Raw genomic sequence first — 23,995 nt, forward strand, 5'->3', positions numbered from 1 at the left:
CGTCTTTTTTCTTCTTCCAAGACGACAGCTGATCGACAGTTCCTTCACTCCGCAATGTCGATCTTTTGTTCCTTTGTTCGTTTGTCCATTCATTCATTCATTCATTCATTCATTCATTCATTCATTCATTCATTCATTCATTCATTCATTCATTCATTCATTCATTCATTCATTCATTCATTCATTTATCCATTTGCTGCTGATTGTTTACCTTGAATGATACTCCTCTCACGAAAGACGGCTTCGGTTTGTGTTCAAATTCGATTCAATCAATCAATTGTCCGATCAGAATTTGGGTGCAAGTCGCAATGACTTGGAGTAACGCTTACTTTATTGAGAATAGTAATTGGACCCAGTGGAGTACAATTTAGGGGGTAATCGCGCGAGTAATTTCAAAATCAGACGAGCGCGAAGCGCAAGGCCGATTTGAAACTACGAGCAAGATTACTCCCTAAATTGAACGACACGAGGTCCAGTTACTAATTAATCTTACTTATAACAAATTTCGAAATTAAAAAGTCTTTGGAGAAGTTCTTTTTAACGAAAAGATCAGTAGCGTTTAACATAAGTTTTGAAACTGTTGGAAACATTAAGAAGGAAGCTATTAAAGCTCGTGTAACTGACGTGCGAATCACGTGGGTATCCAATTATAGGTATCCAATCATAAAAAGTTCAAATTGAATACCTGTAATTGGACACCCACGTGATCGCGCTCTGATTACGTGACAAATAGGCGCGCGGAGAACCAATCACGATCGAGATTGTCGTATAGATACGCTACATGAGTATTGCAATGAATATCAAGACAATTAACTAAAAGTAGCTGGAATATTTCGAAAAGGTCGCCATTGTCCTATGACCACTGACGATCGCTTGCTTGTTGCCCTGCAGGCGACTCAATTCAGGCCGTCTCAATACAGTAAACGAATTACATACAAAAAAGCTTCATTTTATTACATTCACAAATTTTCTTTCTTCAACATTTGCAGCGTTGTCAACGATGAGGACGTGTCTGTAAAAATGTGTCAATTTACACAACAAAATAAGCAGAAAGAAACAGACTTGTCCAATCAAATTATTAAAAGAGAGTTGATCATACATTAAAGGAAATTCGTAGTGAAGTTGCCTGAAATAGAAAATAAGAAAGGAAATGTTTAGAAAATAACGCAATATTAAATTTGTCACACCCCGTTAACTTAGCATAATGCCTAGGAACAAGTTACCCTTAGTGACGTCATAAAGTATCCCGCCAAATAGAGAGTGAGAGGGAGAGAACTGGGTACAAAGCTCGCTCAGAGGTAGGTGTTCAGTGTCGCAACGCAAAGATGACGCATTTGTCGCGCTCTAGTGTTCCTAGCAAAGTCTCTTACAATTTCAAGGTAATTTTTAAAAATCGCAACAACAACAACAAAAAAGTCTAGACGTATCGCAACCAGCTCCCTGGCCAGAGGTCTTGACGACTGCATAATATTTATTTTGCCAATTATCGACCAGATCTACCAGGCACGTGAATCCGGCACTTACCCATGAGTAATACGTGTGCAGTATCAATTCCAGGGCGGTACTCTGATGAACTGCTGGCACTCGTGCTGGCGCCTGCAGTCACTGAAGTTTGGGGTTTCTGAATGTAAATCTCGCCATCGATCAAATACACGTCCTTGGCTATGTCGTAATTGCTAAAAAATAAATTCGAAGAAACAAATATTGCGTCACAATATATTGATTTCTTATCTGATAATTATCGTCTAACTCATGCAATGTTAAATCTGGTGATTAAACCAACATAGCTATGGTTTGTTTGTTTCTCGGTGTTTTTGAGGAACTAAGACTAATTACTTTCCCGCCAAAGCCAACACAAAGCGCACCTTGGTGGATTGAAGCAGGGAGGGCCTCCTGTTTTCTTCCAATGCTTCTCACAATAATAACACTGGCATCCCAATCTTGGATTTTCCTCGTGATCAAGAGTAGAGGGACCACAAAGTACATTTCTGACAAACTCTATGTCCAATGGAAAAGAACTTTTCTGATTGTTCTCTTTGAGCAACACTGCGTCCATCTGAATGACCTGAAAGTTAAATAAGTAAAGCATTTCAAGTTTTGTCGTTCATAAGCCCCGGTGCCCAACTTTCTTTACCATGTTGCGGCCGGGAAAAATCGCTATTTCCTTGGATGCATAGCCCTTCAGCCGCCCCTACAGGGTACTTCACATCTTTAACAACAAAGTATCTTGTCTAAGAAGTAAAGTATCCCTCAGAAGACGTAAAATATCTTGTCTTAAGGATAAAGTATCTTGCCCCAGAACGCAACACAGTAAACCCGGCAGGACTCGAAAACAGTTCACCACTAAGATGACAGACATAAAGCCAAATTTCTCGGGCTATAAGCCGTTCACTTTGAAACGGTCTTGTGTATTGTGGGTAATAGAATAGTACAAGGGCTGTGGACTGTTTTGTGGGGATTCTAGTTCTAGGTTGGTGCAAATGCTAGGTTTCTGCTTTTCTTTATATTAATCAACACGTGACTATTCTATTTCAATAGCCGGTTCGTTTTTGAATACTTACACCTCTCTTATATTTGTTTCTCTCATTCAGGTCTCGTGTTCTTTCATCAGGGTTGAAAGTTGAAGCAAAGATTTTTATGACGTCCTCAAACGAGGGGTTACTCAATTCGTCCACCAATTCGTTTACGACCTTACGTCGTTCCTTGGTCTTTTGTTCAGTCTTTGGATCAGTAGGCTTTGGTAAAATCACTGACTTTGCAAAGGCGACTTGCTGTGAGAGAGGAGCATGGGATCGAATGGTTGAATCAGCCGGATGTGACAGCGCCTTATGGATGACGCGGCGACGCAAAGCAGATTTCCTGTCTCGCTTGCTGTCCAGTTGCTCGTTCATTATGAGTGACTAAACAAAATAAAGTGATTAGAAAGGAAAAGCTTGAGAATGAGGTGCTCACAGGCTTGAGTGAAGAAATATATTGGCCGTATCTACTTACAACATTTTCACGCCATTTTAGCTCACTGTCTTAACCATACCACTGAAATCTTTGCAAATTATTCTCTTATTTGCTTTCACCATCTCCTATCTCTTAATAAACTTTTTCCATGTTGATTAATTAAAAGCAGATTCTGAAAACTTCTCCACCCTCCACTATTCAATCGATTTTCCTGTCCTTGGACTGAAAAAATGGTCTTTGTTATAGAAATAAATATGAGAATATTACTTAAACTGATTACTTAATTTATTATGTCCTCGCTCTCCGTTAAATTTTCAGGCCGCAAATACTTCTCTCCCTCCCCAAGAGAACATTGAGCCTGGCTAAAGTTTCCATCATTTTCCTCACACTTGAACCATTTGTTGTGAAAAGTTTACCTTTGCCAGTTTTATATTCTCTGCCATGGACGTCTTTGTCTCCTTCGTTTGCTGCTTAATCACCTTTCTCTTTTCTTTGCTCTTATCCACCATGTGTTTATTCCCAATCATAATTTTGTCCAGAGCCTTGTGAAGGTCACCGTGGAAACCACTAGAATGTTGCCTGGATGTAAGATGCTTGATAAAACGCCGATTCTCTAAAGACTTCCGTCCGCCAATCACCGACTTTCCTGAAAGAAAATCAAACTTAAGATGTAACTAAATACCGCAGCACAGATCGTCAACAGCATAAAATACCAAGGTCCACGGTATCAGATCCAGATAAAGGTGTGTTTTGCGGGTTCATTGAATTGCACTCGTTTCCCCGATTTTTCTTCAGAAAGGTGCCAGGAAACAAGAGTCTGCATGACGTCATCCTAAATAGCAGTTCAGTAGTTCCAGCATAAATTTTAATGTGAGGCTACCAGTTATGAAAGTTGTACAACTTAACATAATGAATAATAAACAATACTACTTTGATCCTCTTCTAAAGATGTCTCTTCCTGCGATTCCATTAAATCAAATGACTATAGTTTTTTATCGTTCTGTTCGTTCTACGATCAGCTTTCTTCTTAGCTACACTATATTGTTAGTATATATGTTTACCTTGACGCAGTTCCATGGTAGCGGATGGAGGCTGGGTTAGTGGAGGGGGCAATGGTGGCTTGCCTACAAATCATAGCATACAAATACAATCAATTTTGTTCTGTTTAAATGATTTATGATTTGAATATGGCCCCACCGTTTCCCCTTGAAAAATTTTTTTGGCGTTCTCAAAACCTTCTTATAAATATTTTCCTCGATAATAAGTAAAGCAATATATTTTACAGTCCAGCAGTGTTGCTCAATCCCGCTATCTCTGTTTAGAATTGAAATTGACATTTTAATGTAAATATCTCCAGGCCATTTGGATATCAGTTTTATTAATGGATATTAACGTATTTTCAGACCTTTTCACCCCTGAATTCTTTGTTTTAGAATACAATACCACGAGTTTAAATTTTCTTCGATCTATTATTGTGAAGGAGACGTCTGCAGGGGTCATTAGAATGGATTATGACAAATTGCTTACCTTCGTCAGAAAGGTCTTTCATAGCCATGTCATCGTTATCACATTGTGCTCCTTCATCATCATTCGTGTTCATAACTTCACTACACGGTCCTTGTTTTACATCAATGTCAACCTTCGTCTCCGTTGTTGATTCTCCTCTCACGTAGATCATTTCCGCGGACGAGGACTCGTTTTCCGAAATCAACAACGGCGACTTCAACTCGTCATCTTCCATTGATATCATGACGTCACTGGATGGAGCAACTGGTGTCTTACAGGATTCTGTCGAAGAGTTCGTGGTACCTGTTTCCAAGGCAACGGCGTTCGTTCGTTCTTTAGAATCCTTGGAAGAGCTGAGTAAGTCCATGGGAGGAGTCGGCAATGAAAGGACAGTTGCCGAGGTAACTGTCACAATCGTAGATTTAGCTACAGTTGGTGTTGATCCGGTTTCATCTGGAAGCGTCAAATCGTCAGCAGTTTCCAATGGTGGTGTGGAAGGCGGCGTCTTTGGTTCCTTGGAAGATGTCAACATGTCTGACTCTGATGTAGTTAAGTTAGGAGGAGTAGAGATAGATTCTACAGAACATGATTTGACGGGGGTGGAGTGGGGCGTTTCGTTGGACGAGCAGACCGGTGGCTCGGACGTGGCAGAAGTCGAGGATAATGATGGCGGAAGCGTAGAATCGGACCCCTCAATTTTTATCCAAACCTCTCCGCTAGGGATGCCTGTGGCTGTGCCTATGGGTGTTGAATGAATACCTTCCTCGGTTTCTACATGAAGTGTCCTGGATGTTGGCGCACCTGTGCCATTCTCCCTGGTTTGGATGTCCAGCGACGTTTCTCTTGGGTTTTTAGAAGATGACTGAGATGTTTGTTTTGATGTTTTTTTCTTCTTTCCTGAGGCTTTCTTCTCAAAGATGATTTCCTCATTGCTGTCCTCTTTGCTCAACTGGTCCGCAGGTAATGACGTCATTGTCCCCTCCTCCAGATCACCTCGTTTCCGTGCTGAGCGCTTCTTGCATTTCTTCCTATTTAGAATTTAAACAAAGTGAATTAGAAATACATAACTATTTTGACTGGATGTTTTCCAAATTGGTTGTAGCTGAGTCCCAGGAAAGCCAAGCAGTGATCGCAGTCGTCGAGTGCGATTCATAGCTACGTGATTTGACATGTCCTGCAGGTAAAACTGTTTTCTATAACCGAATAATGCATGTAATAAAATAATGTCACGTGACACTTCCCAAAGTTATTACTGTGCTTCCTAAGCGAAAATTACTTGGAACCACAGGCGATCCGTTCGTGAGTCTAGAGAATGCGCAGAAACGAGCCGGTTGTGCATTATCATTTGATGTTTTTTTGGATAATGTTGATGTAAGCTAGTACAATTTCTCAAATTGACTTTTCACATTTGAACTTCCGGATGCAACCGCCACCGGAAGTAAAAGAGAGATAAGATCAACGTCCGCGGGCTATAAAGTCTTCTGCTGATGCTTTGAACGAGTCCCTTAATGGGTTGAAGACAATAATTATATAGCTATGGCTCACCACAGTTGTATGAAGCAAGTCACGATGGCCATTAACATAAAAATCCCTCCAATGATTCCTCCAACGATGATGGGTGATCCCGAGTCCGCTGGATCTTTAGTTGTGGAATCAGATTTGTGTTTCTTTTTCTTTTTGAAATGCTTGTCTTTCCCATTGTCACTCGTGTCTCTACGTTCCAAAGCCACATGCCACCGAAGCCCTGAGGATGCACTGATTTTAGGATGGACATTCCTATTAACGTCCGGTATGGTAGATGTGCCATGTTGTGAAGATCGTTCTTGTCCTGATACACTCGGCTGATCATGGGGGAAAGGACTTTCTCTGTTATTTTCTGAGGAGCCTTTCTTTGTAGTCTCCTGTGCAGTGTCTTCTGGGGTCGCTTGTGGATCGACAGAAGATGATGACTCAGGAGTTCCTAGAGTCAGTTTAGGATTAGGTTCTCCAGGGCCTGATTGACCAGATAAAAAATAGTTTGGCGGCTCATAAGAATTCAGATTTAGATTCAAGTCAGATTTTCCAGAATTTAATTTGCCAGGGTCACCAGTTGCCCACTGAGTTGCAGGCAGATTCAGTTTCATTTCTGCTTCCTTAGAATATGATTTGGTAGATTCAGCACCTGCCCACTGACTTCTAGGTAGATTCGCATTCATTTCTGCTTTCTCAAAGTCTGATTTGGCAGATTCAGCAGTTGTCGGCTGAGTGGCAGACAGACTCGTATTCATTTCTGCTCTTTCAGAATATGATGAGGCAGATTCAGAAGTTGTCGACTGAGTTGCAGGCAGATCCATATTCATTTCTGCTTTCTTGGAATATAATTTGGAAGATTCAGCGATTGCCGACAGAGTGGTAGCAAAGTCTAGATTCACATCAGGTTTTTCAAAATCTGACTTCGCAGATTCAGTAGTTTTTGACTCAGCATTATGCAGATTCAGTTCCGCTTCAGTTTCTGCAGAATCTGATTTGAGATATTCTGCAGGGTTTGTTTGTCTTACAGAGGTTGGCGCATCCATCAGTTGATTGATTAACTTCGGTGTAGGTCTGGATCTAGTCACATATGGTACATCCGTGACTGATGTCGGTCGCGTACTTTGCAACACAGAGGTTGCCATACTTTCCAATCCCCCGTATGACGGTTCGGATGTCGCCTCCGTATCTCTGTCAATGGAATGTTGACTTGCTTCTGACGAGGAACCGTCAAAGACTGTCCCTGTGTCCCAGCTGGTTTCCGATTTATAACTGGGATCCCTGTTCTTTTGCTTCCAAAGCATAGCCATCTCCAACAGCTTGTTTTTATCTTCTGTTGGGGTTTCCTGTGGGTTTTGAGCCGCAGTCTTCTCTGCTTGCTTTAAAGCTGTATCCTTTCCTCGTTCAAGAGCCTGTTTTACGAGGAAAGAAACGTCCATATCACCTTGAGATGTTCTTGAGTTCTCAGGCGATTCCAAATCGTTACTTCTCCTCACGGCTCTTCTCATAATAAGCTTTGTCATAGAAAGCTTCTTGTTTTTCTTGCGCCAATCATTTGTTCTTAACTTCACGGGCTTGAAAACCTCGTCTGTTGTTGGCGCAGATTTTTGGTCATCTTCAGATCCATCCGTCTTCTTCTGGTTATTCACCGATGATGATTTAAAAGAGAAGTCAGACTCGGGTGGACTGAAGGACGGAGTTAAATTAACGTCCGTTATTTTGTCTCTAGACGGACGCTGGGCAGAGGGATTGTTGGACCCTGCAGAAGTCAGCGCATCCAGAGAATTCTCGGTTGATGATTCCTGAGAATTATATGAAGGTGTTCCTGAAACTTGGAAGAGCGCGAAACTGTTATGACATGTTACGACGTCAACTAAAACGTCATATGCACGCATGACATTGGACGCGCTTTGCAAGCAATATTTCAAAGCTTTTTTTCACCCGAAAACGTTTATTCCCTTCACTGTGTTATCAAGCAGAAGATCTGAACAACTTGTATCTCCGAGTGCTTTGACGTTAAATCATAATTAATAAAGAATCGTATTTGTTTTATCGCAGGACGCAAGTAAGTGAGAATAAAAACGCGAATCAAGAAACTGCACCTTTTAGGATTAACCTTCAGCGGAAGAAAACGTCAAAATCGGGCAGATAATTTTTTAATTAGTGTCACTTGATCTAGTTTCGCTGATGCATACAAAATTTGCCAGTAAAAGCATGATTTGAATTTGCCACATCGTTTGAAACAAAACGCAGGCCGCAGTACTAAGCGCTAATTTTTTTCGACTTGATTTCTTTAAAATTATTACCATTTTAAAACTAAACCAAAGCAAATGTTTCCCTTACCTTCGCAAATACTGTGAAGCATCAAAAGATAAAGTAGAATTCCGATAAAAGCTTTTTTCTTCTTCATGATAAACGCTGTGTTAACCATAGGATAAACGCAACATCTCACAGTGAAAAATGAGCAACATTTCGTCATAAACGTTGATTTCAGTATGACGTCCAGGTGCGCGCGCTACGTGACAGGACTGAGGTAGCGCAACGTGTTAGGTAACAGTGGCAGAAAGTATTTTTATTTATTTATTTAAAAGAAGAAGACAGAAGATCTATCTGAGACAGTCAAATAATTGACTCATTAAAAAACCAAAACCAAAGTAATCACACTAGGCTCTCACAAAGGACACAGACAGTCCAATAGATCGTTTTCACTGTCACGCAATAAAAAAATAAATCGAAAACCATCCAGTGGAAAAAGCTATGAAATTATGATGTTATAGAAGATAACTAAATAAGCCACTTGTCCACGTTTTAGGCCTGTGCGTTCCCCCAAACTTCAGATATTCGTCGAAATGTTTCGCCGATATTTACAGAGCCCAGTATGAAAACGCCATGTTGGTGTACCTCCGTGGTACACCAATATGGCGGCCGGAAAATAGTGTAAACATCTGGAACTTACTTTGGCTATCTAGGCGACTGATTATCAGTACTGATCAAACAAGCATTTACATAAGCACTTTTCCTAATACTTTAACTTCTAAAAAGGCTCAAAATCATGGGATAATTATATATTTTTCGACAAACTCGATCATAGCCTTGTGTCACGCACCTCCATAACCCTGAAATTCAAAATGCTCCGGATTCCAGACGAAGCACGGTATTAGGGGTGGCGAATGGTACCCAGAAAATCGTGGATCTCGGAAATTTTTGATCCGATCTCGAAATCTCGGAAGCTTTTGTGACGAGTCACGAAGTCTCGTTTTTCATGTGTTTCTTTCGGTCTCGTAGTCTCGAATTTTTTTCGCAAGGTCTCGGAGTCTCGGAATTGCTTTTTTTAGCAGAGGTTCTCCGGCAAAAGTTGTCGCTTTGAGCGAGCGGAGTCAGTGTTACTGAGATTAAGCATGGCGTTTACGCAAACGGCGGCAAATACGGAAATTTTACTTCTCTTATTATAGTCACTCAGACCGCGCGCATGCTCATTTGATCAGGTTTCCGCTGACAATAACCATGCACACGCTTTGATGCTAAAATTGCATGAAAACATGGTCGGTGGACTGTATTTTTAGCCGGTTAAGTCAAAGAATTCAAGTAACTTGATTTAGATATTATCAGTGGTTAGCTATGAGAAGCTATGAGATGTTTGAAGCTAGCTGACCGGAAGTTGATGACAGCGCGTGACCTCGAAAGTAGCTGAAAGTCGGGTCGTGATAGGCCGAAATGTTAATGCATAACTAAATAGTTAGCGTTTATCTGTGACTGCTATTTTGGTAGTTCATATAAACTACAAGTTACTGATTGAATCTCGCGTCTCGGACTCGGAGTTTTGCATAATTAGGGTCTCGGGCTCGGATTTTCCGATATCGTTTAAGTCTCGGTCTCGAATTTTTAAACCACGGTCTCGGCCTCTCGGCAAGTCTCGGATTTTACCATTCGTCACCCCTGCTATTGAGCTGTAAAACTGTAAACAGATATAAATATACCGCCTCTTGTACCTGATGAGGACAAAAACTTTGGTGGCTCTTTCGTTTTGGATTTTAGAAAGTGATGACGTCACGTGAAAACGATCTGTAAAGCCAAGTAAAATGACGTAAGTACACATAGCTGTCGAAAAGCGCGGGAAAACGTATGCGAGCGAGTCACGATTGGTTTTGGTTTTATTTCTGATTGGATGAAAAGATGGTTGCGAATTGTTTAAGCCAATCGTGTAACGCAGTTATACAAAACCAATGGAAACTTTTGTTTACATAAACCATTGTGTCATGTGTTCGTGTTTTTCGGCTCGTGAAAGTGTTTTTTTGCGTGCGTGTCCGTGCATTTTGTGTAACGCAAGTTCCTGAAACGAGATCTTTTAAAAAAGCGTGACTCTGCGTCTCTGAAAATCAAGACCAACCACCTTTGTAAGTGTTCCATTGGACCAATGTAGATAAAGCAACGCTGAACTGTTTGCATTACCAAGCATACGTAATGTACGTTTTCATACGGTCTATCAAGCCCTTTTAACGGTTGAAAAAGGACTTAAAACCCAAAAATTTACCCCCCCCCCCAAGAAAGGAAAATCTTGGTTCTCTAGTTCACAAAAAGGACAATCAAGAAAACCTTTCATGACGTCAAACATAACTTAGCCGTTTTGGTGTTATTTGCAAATGATTTCATCATTAAAAGCAATTTTCATCTTTTGGTCAAAGCCTCGGTGCGTCTTTTAAAAAGCAAGACATTTACTACTACTGTGTACAAACTTTGGAAACTATGGAAATGTTTTCTAATTTGGTCAATAATACTTTACAGCCTTCTTCTGGTCTTATATATTTTATAAGCGATACAAGATATTTCAGATGTTGGTATTTTAATTATTGAAAACGTTTTGTCATTTAGCAGTTAGGGTCGGAGAGCAGGAAGTTAGCTGTTGACAACCACAGTTGACAATATTAACACTTTTTTAACTAACAAGCCAGTGTGTGTGAAGCAAGTTGTCAAACAGGAAGCTGTAAAATTTTATAGTTACTGACATTTAAGATTTTCCCTTTTCCAAGGAAGAACCGCTTTTGGCAAACTGTTGTCTGAAGCTAGATTTTCCAGTCTGAGAAACTGTTGTGAAGACACAACTTAACTGAAATTTAAATATCCCAGTTGTAAGATTATTGAAATAATTTTACATTTTGATTATCAATAAAAAATTTGCAAAACACCATTAAACAATGGAGGTGAAGCATAGATTTATATTGCACTCTTGAATACTCAACAAGTGTTTTATTGCTTGCAGTTTACAAACATATCTGTAAACGTCTAAACGGTAACTTAATTTAATGTTAACAAAGAACAGGTAACAGTGCACTGTTGCTAAACCTTTCACTACAATGATCAGTGATAAAATATAACAACGATCAAATTCTGAGGTAAGTGTTTCAAAATGGGGTTCACAGTCTGTCCCCCAGAAGAGAAAAATTATCTTGAAAAGAATGCTCTGATACACCACCATTAATTGCTCTATTTTGGACTGTGTTACCTGAGAAAACGCAATGCAATTACTGTATTTCAGCTGGGGTGTATCAGTCTTGAACCTATAAAGCATTGGTGTACCATGATAGATGGCATGTTGTGTCTCTGATTATGATTCATATATCTCTTGTGAAATATGTCAAGAAAGTATTTTTTTAGATACAGGGAATGTAAAAAAGGGGAAGAGAGAAAAAAACAATGTGAACGAGCTTGTGATTTTTTTGTGTAATGAGCCTTCTACAGTCCACTGAGAAACTAAGAAAGTCCATAATTTTTCATGGTGAAATACTGCCAGTTATAAATATCTCCTCATGTAATGCAAACACAGTCACTTGCTATATGTCCTAATACATACACGCTCTTTACCTAAAACATCTGTCCATAAAAAAAAAAACAAGAAGTACAATCTATGAAACAAAATACAATCTGTGTAGTATTTTCGATTGATATCTTGGAAATGGCTTTGACATGAAGCTGAAACACATCATTGCCACTCAGAAGAGCTTTGTATTACAAATTACTAGTTGCTTTTTGCATGACATTTACTGTAGATATTGTTTTCCTTGAATGACTCTGTCAGAGGAGAGAAATCTGAAGTATACTGTGTGGAGAAATTACACCTGATTGTTGGCTCTTTGACTAGTCAAGGAAACAAATTGCAAGAAGCAAAAAGCAATTTTGAAAATTTAGTTAATAATTTTTTTTTTTTAAATGAGTCACCCCAATGAAAATTCCACTGCCCTTGTGGGCAAAACACAGCTCTAAACAGAGTGTCATTACAGAATGTCCTTACTGAGTTACCAGCTTCAAAATCTTTCAGTTTGAGTATTTCAAAATTTTACTTTCTGTTGTTACCAGCTTTAAAATTCTTTGCCATTCTACAGTGTACAGTTCCAGAAAATATACATACTCCCCCTACAGAAGGGATTGGAATTTCCTGGGGGGTGGGGGTCCTGTGAGACCAAAATATTTGAAGGCATGTAGAGGGGTGGGGGTCTTAGAAAAAAATCCCTTCTGTGGGGGAGGTATGGATATTTTCTGGAACTACACATTATGCTTCAGAAACTATGAAAAGTTTATTTTGCACACAATATGGACTTCTATACTCATGATACTTTCACTGTAAAACATATTAAATAGTTTTTTAATGATCAAAACCAGCTCTGTTAACAGTATAATCATCAGGGAAGTCAAAATAGAACTTGTTCTCTTGGGTTATCAGTGGAAGGATGCCAGCATTGGGAATTACATTCCATGATAAATAGAGGCTGACATTTTTGTTACCTCTGGAAAAGAGAAAAAGAAAATACTTCATTCAGATTGCATGTAGTTTCAAGGAAATCCTATGTACAGAACAAATTAAAATCATATTCAGAGTCTTTCAATGTCTTTTTATGAAGGGTTGAAAGTAAACAAGAGTGGTTTTGGTTTTTCTTTTTAAGTACAATCGATAATTATAACTGGCTAAAAAGCTTGCATCAGCTGGTCGCTCAGCTGGTCTCATGCATTTTCTCCTGCTGGGAACTTGTTATAGACCATGATGGATGAAAGTTGATGCTGTGTAGTCTTATGCTCCACTCACAAGAGCGAAGAGGACAAGTGAGCTGAACTATTTATACTTTCAGTGTTAAAATAACAATGACGTTCCTACATACTTGAGTCCAAGCCCATCATCAAAGAAGTAGTACTTGGTATTCATGCCATGGTAGTTGAGTAGTGCATTGTCCCCTCGTAGGATGATTTTGTCCCAGATTACTACCTGGTTAACTTTCTGTGCAGGAGAATTAACATGGAAAGTCAAATGAAAATAAGGGTAAATCTACTAGCAATCCAGCACATCATACATATCATACATGATACATATTCAGTATCATTCAGTCATTTAACTTAGAGAACATGTAAAATAAACACTGGAATAAAGGGACAGTCTTACATTGTTCTTTGTTGAGTATTCAGCTGTTAGATACAAAAATAGTTGCTTAACATTCCAGTTAAAAATTCCTTTCATATCTGCTGTACATTAAGGCAAGCATTGGTCTCTACATAAAATTTGATATGAACAGACAGGCCTCCAGACAAAATGAATATAGTAATATTATTATTTATATGTTTTTGCGTTAATAAAAATGTCTTTTGCAGTGATGTTCAAGGTCATGCCCATGATAGCACCCTTAAAAATTTGAGTAAAAAAAAAGTAAAGTCTGCATGCGAGCCAAGTGGCCCATCAGGCCGGAGCTTATCCCGGTTTCTGTAGCATGAAGCAACTAGGAGTATTTCTACTCCCCCCTGGATGGGATGCTAGTCCATCGCAGGGTTACCCCCAGCATTAAGTTCGCCGGTACCCATTTATACACCTGGGTGGAGAGAGGCACTGTGAGAGTAAAGTGTCTTGCCCAAGAACACAACACAATGTCCCCGGCCAGGGCTCGAACCCGGACCGCTCAATCCGGAGACGAGCGCACTAACCATGAGGCCACCGCGCCTCCCCTAAACATGTTTTAATCTCCTAAAGTGAACTGTTCATGTAATAGTATACAACCAAATTAAAATATTAGCATTCCCAAGGCATCAAGGCATTTATCTGTCTTGTGCCTGCAAAATGTTCCCTTAAATAATTTGTCCCCATGTCGCGGAGAAATGGCCAATACCCCTTATGTGCACTGAACTCACATATTTATACAGACTTGATCCCCATAATGGCATATAACAAATGTTTCAAAACAATCCATGGTACAAAGAGAAAATCAAACTCAATCTTGCCAACAGATAACTGAAAAAATAAAGATCTAACTAAATAAAATAGTTTGAATTAATCTTACTTTCCTAAGAAGTAAATTTATTTGTTCAAAGCATTTAGAAAAGTTAACAACAAGAGAATGACTGAGGGGAGGGGGGTAAGTTTCGTAACTAAAAGAACAGCAACAAAAGGATATCTCCCTCAAGATCGAAAGTGATGAATCCCAAATCATTCTTGTCCTTGGAGACGCTAAAATCTTGAACATTTTTCCTAACAAGAAGATGTTGAAGGACGCACGTGTTAGAAAAAGAAATTCTCAAATTTTGGAAGACAACGCCGGAGAGGTATACTCACACCAAAACTTTCTTTGTTTGAAGACGAAGAGGTGCTTGATGAGTTTTAAAAAGCGTCGATAGAAAACATAGGAATGTTAGGGCAGCGAGTACTGTCAAAGTAAACGCAAAAATTGTGTTCAAACGGGAAAGAAATGTGTTCATTTCGCGCTAGGAGACTTTCCTTTGGTCTAAATTCAAATGTGGAGTTGTAAACATTTCATTGGACAGTGGATTACGATTCTATAAAATGCTCATGAGCTTGCATTTTTACGGTGGACAGCTGTCCCGATTATGCGGGCTCCAGCATGGCGGACGAAAAGGTGAAGTACGGCCTGCAAATATTTCGTGGCAAAAACAGAATTTAAATCTTTGAAATAATGATTCATCTCTTGAAGAACATTTGTGTGGTGTTAAAAGACGACGGCAGTCGGTACTGATGAAGATTTGTGAGTGATACTGCCCGCAAAAATTTCAATGATGACCCTCCATTCCATGTTTGAGGAGACTTCTCGACGTTATCCCAACAACGTTGCTGCCACATGTAACTCTGGAATAGCCAAAGAGCACACAACTTATCGGGAACTTGACGCCCGTGCTTCCAAAGTGGCGGATTGTTTAGGCATTTTATGCGAAGGACAGAAGGAAATAGCGATTTATTCCAGACAGTCAATTGGTTTGGTGGCCTGCATTCTTGGAGTACTGAGGTGCGGAAGTTGCTTTGCACCAGTAGATTTGAATTGGCCTCAAGACGTGATCTCCAAGTTTTTGCTAAAACTTAACGTCAGTCTCGTGCTTGTGGATAAAGATCTGCTTGAGTCATTTCAAAACATTTCATCGCAGTGGAAAACAAACTTTCCAAGGAAATCCAGAGTTGAGCTTATTACAAATCAAAATCTTGATGCCAATGGCTTTATACTTGCAAGAAAGGTCTTTGAATTGAAGGGAGATACAGAGAATAAAGAGCCTCTGAATCTTGCATATATCATGCAAACATCAGGGACGACAGGAGAAGCCAAAGCTGTGAAAGTACCGCACAAATGCATAGTGCCAAACATAACTGATTTAAGGTAATGTAAGTCTGAATTGATTATTTATTGTGTGAAAGAACAAATGTCATGCATACTTAGTTATGGCTATCCCTGCGAAACAGATGTTCAAGATTAGGAAAGGTGTCAAAACCTCATATAGGGATCAAATTTCATGGGGTGGTGCACCTTGCTGCTCTCTACTCATTGCTCTTCCTACTCTCTGCTCTTTGGAGGTTTGCACTTCTGCATGCCACCTGTATGGAGGTGACAGGGAACTCTGGGCTGCTCACATACTATAATTATGTGTAATATGGACGAGGTTGATATGGGACGGGGGGGGGAGGTACACATTGGGGGAGCTCTAACCATTAGATCACTGTGCCAATCACAATACATTTTCCCAAAATATTGTTTTGCCTTTTGGTTAAGTTCTCCTCTTTCCTGAACTAGAGAGTGACACTGTACTTCTCACTCAGCTCTTACACTGCTCAACAGGGATTTATTCCAGATAACATCGGATGATGTGGTGTTTCTTGCGTCCCCCTACACATTTGATCCCTTCATTGTACAAATGTTCGTAGCATTTGCAGCAGGAGCCAGGATTGTCCTTGTACCTGACAGTGTTAAAGTCATGCCTTCTAAGCTCTGTCATATTCTTTTTGATCAGGAAAGAGTTACTATTTTGCAAGTAAGTTTGGAATTTATATGGCAATTAGCTAAGCAGTTTTGTTTCCAGGATATGTCTATTATGTTATCAAGGCCCTTTTTTCTTGTAACTTGTTAGGATGCAAAAATTAATGTAAGTTATGTGTGGGCCAAGAAGTTTTTCATCCAATTCTACCTGAGTGAGTAATTCTCTTTTCTGTTTCAAGTCCAAGCCCATCTCAAATGCCTTGGGTCATCACTGAGTGGTCAGCAGTATACCCCAACCCCTCATGATTTCAAGCAAGGGAGAACGAGAGGAGGGAGTCTAGCAATCTTCAATAACCTTCATTAACTATTTTACATTAACTGCAGAAATTCTTACATGCTCTTTGGTTAATTTTCTTTGTTAAGTGGACAGACACATGAATTTATAATTTTGTTTCCCTTTTGTTATTGTAAGAAACAAATTGATGTCAGTTTTTCATGCGTCTGTCCTGTTATGGACAGTGAATTTCATCAAAACACTGTCAAAGTAGCTTGGGGATTCACATCTACTTTGACACTGTTATATCATGATCAATGACAGGGTGAAAACCTGATGTCAGTTTGTTAAACTGTACACAAGGGTAAGGATATGTTATTTTTTAATGTGATTTGGGTGTTGAGGACAGACATGGACTTAATTTGGGCCCCAGTTTGACTCCACCAACCTGTTAACTCCATTCTTCCCACCCTATCTGTTTGAGCTTATTGCGTTCAAAGAACGCAAACATAATTTTGACCTGTGGCTTTCTAGAGGTGGTTTCCCTTTACATGGTTATATACACAAAAATCCACATTCCTGTAAGGACACCAAAATGGCCATCCCGATTGATTTTTGCAGGGGCATGTCACGGCCAGTAAACTGGTACCATTTAATGTTAAGACATTTGATAAGACATGTGGCGAACATGTTAGTAAGTGGGTAGGCCATGTGAGGTCTTCTTTCCACTGGATCTTTGAATTCTTTCCATTCAGTCACCGTATGCTTCGCTATTATATGCGCTCAGCGTTAGATTTTGGTGAATTTAAACACTTCAACGGTAGCATTTATCGAAATTTGAGGGAATTAATCTATTAACACAACTTGGCTTTGGGATGTTAACCGTGGGAACAGCTACATTTTGATTGCATTTGTTTATTAGTTCTAGTCGCGGCAGATAGCTCAGTCTTTATCCAGCTGAAATTTTATTGTTTGGAATCGGTGGAAAAGTACTCTGAAGGCAAAATCCAAAAGTCTACTTTATTCATCAGGGGAAATACTCCAAATAGTTGCACAGAGTTTGTTTACGATAAATGAGCACGCAATTGCAAATGCTAGTTTAAATTTGTGCTTCCAGCTCAGAATAATGTACGTAATTTAAATATTCTATGAAACTTGTGAGTCTACAGAAACTGGCGGCGTCATGCAACGTATCAACAAATCATGACCTCTTCACTAGCATGGACTTTGACACTATGCATGTCTGACTGTAAAACCTCGATTGCTGCTGAAAATGTTGATTTTAGCAATAGACCAAGGTTGAAAGTCAGTTAGTGAAATCATTTATTTAAGGTATGTATCTTAAAGTGAGGACGTGGAATGCACTCTCATAATCTCTGATCACTACTAGTAATTAACAGGTATGCTATCCTTTCAGATGTTTGTTTCTTTTTTCCTAACAGCCCACTCCATCTCTGATGTATCACATAGGCCAAGACCTGATCAGAACTAAAGTTCTCAATAAAGATTCATCGCTCAGAGTGCTAGCCTTTGGTGGTGAATCTTGCCCCACCCTCTCCACCCTCAGGCAGTGGAGACCTCCCCAAAGCAATTCTTTGATTTACAATCTTTATGGAATCACCGAGGTCTCTTGCTGGGCTTCATATCATCGTATTTCTGCTGATGAATTGGTGGGGGACAGTTCTGGTGCTTGTCATGGTGATGTGACATTTAAAGGTAAAGATGTGGAGGATTGCATTATTGATGAAGTCAATGATGTACCTCTTGGCTTTCCATTGTTAGACACGGTAATCGAGGTGCGAGATGACAATGGCAAAGTTGTTCAAGAAGGCATGGGACAAATCTATATAGGTGAGTTAGTATTAAGCTGAAAAACTCAATCCAAAGTATGTACAAGGCTAATGTAAAATACGAAATAAACGCCTGAGGATCTGCAGTATCTGGTTTTCAGGAATTATCAAACAGAGGCAGTTAAAGACGTTTGCGCTAATTGTTTCTACGCATCCTTACTGCGCTTACAAATTCACGCGCCACGTCATGCATGAGCGCGCGCGCTAAGTACATGTAAAGGCTGGTTTTCACTAAGGTAAGGTAAGGTAAGGTAAGGTAAGGTAATTTATTTTACGTCAAGAACACGGGGAGTGGTTGCCCAAGTCTCCCGAGCCAGGGGCTCATGATAAAAGTGTTTGACATACATGTTAAAAAAAAGATTTAAAAACTATATATTAAAAAATACAAAATTATCATACTATTAATATCTTAAAAAATATGCATTAAAAATACAATATTAAAAAACGATAAAAATACAACATGTCTATAAAGGAATCATTTAAGACAAGAACTACATTGGCAGCCACCAAAGTTTGTTGTATTAAGATGATTGATAAAAGCTGGAACGTTTGCTGCATTTTTTGTTGCCGGCGGTAACTGATTCCAAATTCTAGAGATGATATAAGAATACGAGCCGTGGAAGAATCTACTATTGTAAGGGCGTTGTTCTACGTTTAGCCCGCTGCTTCTAAGATTGTATGGCGTGACCCGGGGCTTGAATAAGTTGGTGATATAACGTGGGCCGTTTTCTTTAAAACACTTAAAAAATATTATCAGAGATTGTTCAATACGTCTATGTTCTAGCGTTCTCATGCCCAGCAGTTTGAGTAATGACTCATAATTAGAAGTTTTCCCCGTGTTCATTACTGTTCGTAGACCGTAGTAGTTAGCGTCTTCCACTTTTTTGTTGAGCGTTTTACCTATACCAATCAGTAAAGAATTACAATACTCAAAATGCGGTATTATAAAGCTCCTGTATAAAAGTAATAAAGTATCTATGGGTACTAAGCGCTTGAGGCGACGAAGTGCGGCAATCTTAGCGTATACTCTTTTCAGCATTACATTTGTGTGTTCTTTGAAAGATAACTTATTGTCCAGACATACTCCAAGGATCTTTAAATGTTCTTTGATATCGATTAAGGTGCCATCAAACTCCAAATCGTAATTGTATGTTGAATTCCCAAGAATCATTGCTTGTGTCTTGTCCCCGTTGGCTTGAGCATAAGCACAAGTGAAAACAGCCACGACATAAACATAAGCATAAGCAGAAACATAAGAAGAACGAACCCACTTATTTGTCTCGTGCAGTTTTCACTAGTGACGCGCTCGACATAAGCATAAGCATAAGCACAAGAAAAACGGAACTGTTCGTTTTTCTCGTGCTTATGCTTATGCTTATGTCGAGCACGTCACTAGTGAAAACTGCACGAGACAAATAAGTGGGTTCGTTCTTCTTATGTTTCTGCTTATGCTTATGTTTATGTCGTGGCTGTTTTCACTTGTGCTTATGTTTATGCTTGTGCTTGTGCTTATGTTCTAGTGAAAACCAGCCTTAATAAAATGAACAATAATGGCCATTGCTACAGCTTTGCCTGGATTTAACGATATTGGACGTTCGGTGACCCCTATTTTTCTTTTGATGGATCATTTTCCCTACCGATTTTCTACGTCGAGCGAAAAAATGAAGAAAATCTATCGATTGGAAGTTTGAATTTTTTGCAAAATGCACCATCGAATTCCATTCTTTTTAGTTCTTCGTTTATCTGTGCGGCAGTTTCAAATGACTCTTGAAATGTTAAGTTTTGTGAAAACCTTGGCAAAGCAACGGTTTCACTTAATATACAAAATATTACTAGTATAGTTTGTCTCCGTTGATTCATCTTTGAGGTAGCTGCCGGTTTCGCCCCATGACGGGTTCGCCCCCAAATCGACTCAACTTGATCGAGTTCGCCCCCAACCAGATCGTGTTCGCTCCGAAGTCAGCATTCGACTCTTGTTTGATTGTTATTTCGCACAGAGATAGCAAGCAGTTCAAGCACTATGATAAAAAGGAAAGGCGAAAGTGGATCGCCTTGGCGGACACCCCTTTCGAGGTTAAAAGAAGGGGTTGAAAAGCCATTATTTGTCACAGAACTCGATAAGTTGTTGTAGAACGTTTTAATCCGTGTCCTGAAAGACACTCCAAAACCAAAAGATTCCAGTGATTTTGATAGAAAATCCCAATTTAGGGAGTCAAAGGCATTCTCAAAATCTATAGCAGTCATAATACCTTTGTAGTCTTTAGTATGCGTAAAAGCCATCACATCACTTATTGTTCGGGTTGCATCAAATATAGTCCGTCCCTTAACGAAGGCATTTTGATCATAATGAATGATATCTGGCAATACCTTTTCAAGTCTTTTTGCGATAGCTTTTGACCCAATTTTCACGTCTACGTTTAGGAGGGATATTGGTCTCCAATTTTTGATCAATCTCCTGTCTTTATCCTTTTTCTCGATTAATGTTATTACAGCTTGCTTTTGTGTATTAGATAATTCCCCATGAAAGTAAGCATAGTTTAATGAGTCTACAAGAAGCCTACCAATATCTGGCCAAAAGAATTTGTGTTACTCTATTTTACAGGTGGATCAGATCGCGTTTGTCTCCTTGGTAACGAAACATCTCTCGCCACGGGAACGATGCGTGCAACAGGGGACTGGGCGTACGTGAAGGGCCACAGTATCTGGTTCTGTGGGCGCAGAGACCGGCAGATCAAGCGAATGGGCAAGCGAATAAATCTGCATTGTATTGAACGTCAGATTATGGAACAGCTCCTCGTAAGTTCATGTTGGCTTGTTTTAGAGGAAGCTGATAAACGTAATCATTCCACACTTCATTTATTTGTTGCTGAAAAATCGTCGTCGTATGATAGTGAAAAACTAGCGTCTTTGAAATACAACTTACGGAACTTGTTACCAGTCGAGGCTCGGCCAGATTATGTCCACGTGGTTTCTCATCTACCAATGACAGCACATGGGAAGATTGACAGAGGCGCCTTATTGGCTGGTGTTGAGAAGACATCAATGCTCGGGGACCTGAAGTCTACAACAGAATTTCTGGAATGCGCTTGGAATGAAGTCATAGAAGTAAGAGAAGCGGAAAATGCACAGAAAACATTCACTTCTAGCAGTTCTGAAATTACGGAAAAACAGCGTGGAAATTTTCGTGAAGGAAACACAAAGAGTGTAAAGGAAGATGATATGTTTATTGCTTGTGGTGGGTCGTCTCTTGAAGCTATGAGATTGGTGGATTTAATTGAATCATTTGTATCCGAACAGAAGAAAACACCAGCAGACTTCTCAGAATTGTTGGACGTTATTCTTAGCAAATCGTTTAACGCCCTTTGTAACTACGTTGATGGTAAACTCACTGAAACCGACAAACGAGAAAGTCTGGACTCTACGGCGACACCTCAGGGACCCTTGGATGCAGATAGTAGCCGTGATAGTTTTGCTGCAACTGCTGACCCGCGCGACAGCACTAAACAATTGAGAGACACGACTTCAGCACGTGAAAGTCACGTGGATGGAGCTAGTGAAGTGAATACTCGGGAGATAGGGACAGGGGATGGAAATAAAGAGATGCCATTGGATTGGAATTCTGACACCGTTTCCTCGCTACAAAGTCCAATTCTTCCAGCTAAAAGGAAATCCTTTTCTCTGGCTGATGGCGTATCTTTGAAAGATAACAAGGCAGCCAGGACTGTCATCAAAGACTCAAACCTCAAAGAAAATAATGATTCAAACGAACATGATTTGTTCTGTTTATCTGAGGTGAAAAATTGTTTCTGTTCTGTGCGTAGAGCAAACCAGTGGACTGTTTGTTCGTTTTGTAAGTATTCCAGTCTTAACACGACTAGTCATGTGACTGTTCAAACTAGCGTCCAGTCGTCCAGCGAGAAGGAGGCGTCAACACTGAAAGAAAAGATCCTTCACCAGTCCCCCGCTCCACTTGAGGATGGTAAATCTCCCGGGACTTGTGTTGTCAGCCAAGAAATGGGAACCGTTGATGATTTCGGTGAAGAATTCAAAGTTTCTATCTCCCGTCAGTGGCGAACTTGTTTGTACAAGTGTATCGATGCCTCACCCCTTGTGGTATTTTCACAAAGGACATCTGAGGGTGAAGTTTTCATTGGCTCCCACGGTCACGTGTTTATGTGCATCAGACTCAGTGACGGTAAAGTCCTGTGGGAGAGTAGGGTCGGGGACAGAATAGAATCCTCTGCCGCTCTCTCGATATGTGGCCGATATGTCATAGTAGGTGAGGTATTCTTGGCTTACTTGAACCCTTCATAACTTGCTCGATTGTCTACGAAGTAAGGCGTAAAATACACTAACACTGTTAAGTGTAGACTGTATTACATTTTGTCTCAAACTGTGTCGGGTAGGCAGAGCGCCATTAGGGAGCTTAAGCAAAGACGACGGCGACGCAGAGGACAACGCTAAGTGAAAAAATAATTTGTATTTTACCAGCGAAGTTCATAACTGTCTAGGTCTTTTCAGTACGCCGATGGTCTTAACGATGTGTGCTCGGGCTTAACATGCAATAACAGCGTTCAACGCCAAATTGAAGTACGAAAAATTAGCTGTCGTCGTTCGCGCTACTCGGACAACGCAGAACTTGGTCATTTCACGTTGTTGTGTTGTAGAGGACAGCTAAGAAATGTACAAAGATTTATAACGCACGTGCACAACCATTGTTATGCTCATTGAACCTTTTGCTGGGTGACGTTCTCGTTGCCGTCGTCGTCGTCGTTTGTTTAAAGTGGAGCGCGCGTGTGCCTCGCGAGTTAGAGGATGGCCGGTTCCGGCTGCATGTTTCCTCTTTTAGTTTGTTTACATCCAATGTTGTTGTTATGCGAGCGCGCGAGAGCGACTGCAAAATGGGAGGGAAAATCTGATTACCCACACCCTCTCCCTTGCATTCTCGGTCATTTAATCCATCTTGTTCTATATATGTATTTTGCTTTCGCTTGCGAAAAAATAGTAAGGTTGTGAATAGATTAGAGATTGTTTTACACTTTAGATTTATTGAAAAAAAATCTCCCTCAAAAAGGTGGCTCTGTACTAACTTGTGCGACTTAAGGAAAATTTTGTGACTTCATCATCTCTTTTCTTGTTTCTTGATCTAGGATGTTATGATGGTAAACTGTACGTATTTAACCGTTTCACTGGAGAAACACTTTGGACATTCCAAACCGGTGGAGCAGTGAAAAGCTCTCCGTGCGTCGATCCACAGACAGGAGTGGCCTGGGTCGGGTCACATGATCATCATTTATACGCCCTTGACGTCACAAACAAGCAGTGCGTCTGCGCAATACACTGTGGTGGTGGATCATGCTTCAGTTCTCCATTCATAAGTGAAGAGCCATATTTGGTATTCACTGCTACGTTGACCGGCCGGCTTCTTGCTGTTGACCCCGCTGAACACACGATTCTTTGGAGTCAGCAGTGTCCCAAACCAGTGTTTGCGTCACCGTTATTGACACCCACTGGTATTGTTTGCGCGTGCGTCGACGGTTCTGTTTATTGTTTTGATTTTCAAGGTCTATTGTTATGGCAGTTTCAGACCCGTGACTCGGTGTTCAGCACGCCTACTTATGTTGGCACAGAACGTGACTCAACGAGCTCCGATTATTTAGGACATCTAGTGTTTGGCT

The 23,995-nt window shown here is 40.2% G+C and overlaps 3 protein-coding genes across 3 annotated transcripts in view; 1 reads left to right on the top strand and 2 right to left on the bottom strand.

The window, feature by feature from the left end:
• Nucleotides 1–738: 738 nt before the first annotated feature.
• LOC110057588 (uncharacterized) lies at nucleotides 739–8,498 on the bottom strand. The gene is made up of 9 exons (XM_089273946.1): nucleotides 8,311–8,498; nucleotides 6,004–7,798; nucleotides 4,480–5,486; nucleotides 4,014–4,076; nucleotides 3,369–3,598; nucleotides 2,562–2,900; nucleotides 1,866–2,065; nucleotides 1,525–1,676; nucleotides 739–1,126 (listed from the first exon to the last, which is right to left on the bottom strand). Exons 1-9 carry the CDS (start codon nucleotides 8,444–8,446, stop codon nucleotides 1,101–1,103), a joined length of 3,948 nt encoding a protein of 1,315 aa, XP_089130072.1. The 5' UTR covers nucleotides 8,447–8,498; the 3' UTR covers nucleotides 739–1,100.
• A 2,698-nt stretch (nucleotides 8,499–11,196) lies between these two features.
• LOC110057600 (signal peptidase complex subunit 3-like) lies at nucleotides 11,197–14,753 on the bottom strand. Its single transcript, XM_089273026.1, has 5 exons — nucleotides 14,552–14,753; nucleotides 14,390–14,467; nucleotides 13,394–13,466; nucleotides 13,116–13,231; nucleotides 11,197–12,746 (listed from the first exon to the last, which is right to left on the bottom strand). Exons 1-5 carry the CDS (start codon nucleotides 14,692–14,694, stop codon nucleotides 12,605–12,607), a joined length of 552 nt encoding a protein of 183 aa, XP_089129152.1. The 5' UTR covers nucleotides 14,695–14,753; the 3' UTR covers nucleotides 11,197–12,604.
• A 64-nt stretch (nucleotides 14,754–14,817) lies between these two features.
• LOC110057599 (beta-alanine-activating enzyme-like) overlaps nucleotides 14,818–23,995 on the top strand; it is a 10,716-nt gene continuing 1,538 nt past the window's right edge. Inside the window, exons 1-5 of the mRNA XM_020764191.2 lie at nucleotides 14,818–15,599; nucleotides 16,056–16,248; nucleotides 17,910–18,318; nucleotides 20,920–22,596; nucleotides 23,468–23,995. The exon at nucleotides 23,468–23,995 is cut by the window's right edge and continues 1,538 nt beyond it. Coding sequence (XP_020619850.1) covers nucleotides 15,007–15,599; nucleotides 16,056–16,248; nucleotides 17,910–18,318; nucleotides 20,920–22,596; nucleotides 23,468–23,995 — 3,400 coding nt within the window. The 5' untranslated portion in view covers nucleotides 14,818–15,006. The remainder of the gene's footprint in view (nucleotides 15,600–16,055; nucleotides 16,249–17,909; nucleotides 18,319–20,919; nucleotides 22,597–23,467) is intronic.

Source organism: Orbicella faveolata, unplaced genomic scaffold, assembly GCF_042242905.1.
Source record: "Orbicella faveolata isolate gen_17 unplaced genomic scaffold, um_ofav_v1 contig_35, whole genome shotgun sequence".
NCBI classification, from domain to species: domain Eukaryota; kingdom Metazoa; phylum Cnidaria; class Anthozoa; order Scleractinia; family Merulinidae; genus Orbicella; species Orbicella faveolata.

Excerpts from the sequence above, each read along its gene's own strand:
- LOC110057588 (XM_089273946.1), bottom strand. The coding sequence starts at position 8,446 with ATGACGAAATGTTGCTCATTTTTCACTGTGAGATGTTGCGTTTATCCT. Across the intron at positions 5,487-6,003 it reads ACTTGCTTCATACAACTGTG|GAAGAAATGCAAGAAGCGCT; the intron begins GTGAGCCATAGC and ends AATTCTAAATAG. Across the intron at positions 1,677-1,865 it reads CCCTGCTTCAATCCACCAAG|CAATTACGACATAGCCAAGG; the intron begins GTGCGCTTTGTG and ends TTTATTTTTTAG.
- LOC110057600 (XM_089273026.1), bottom strand. The coding sequence starts at position 14,694 with ATGAACACATTTCTTTCCCGTTTGAACACAATTTTTGCGTTTACTTTG. Across the intron at positions 13,232-13,393 it reads AATACTCAACAAAGAACAAT|AAAGTTAACCAGGTAGTAAT; the intron begins GTAAGACTGTCC and ends TCTCCTGCACAG. Across the intron at positions 12,747-13,115 it reads GATGATGGGCTTGGACTCAA|AGGTAACAAAAATGTCAGCC; the intron begins GTATGTAGGAAC and ends TCTCTTTTCCAG.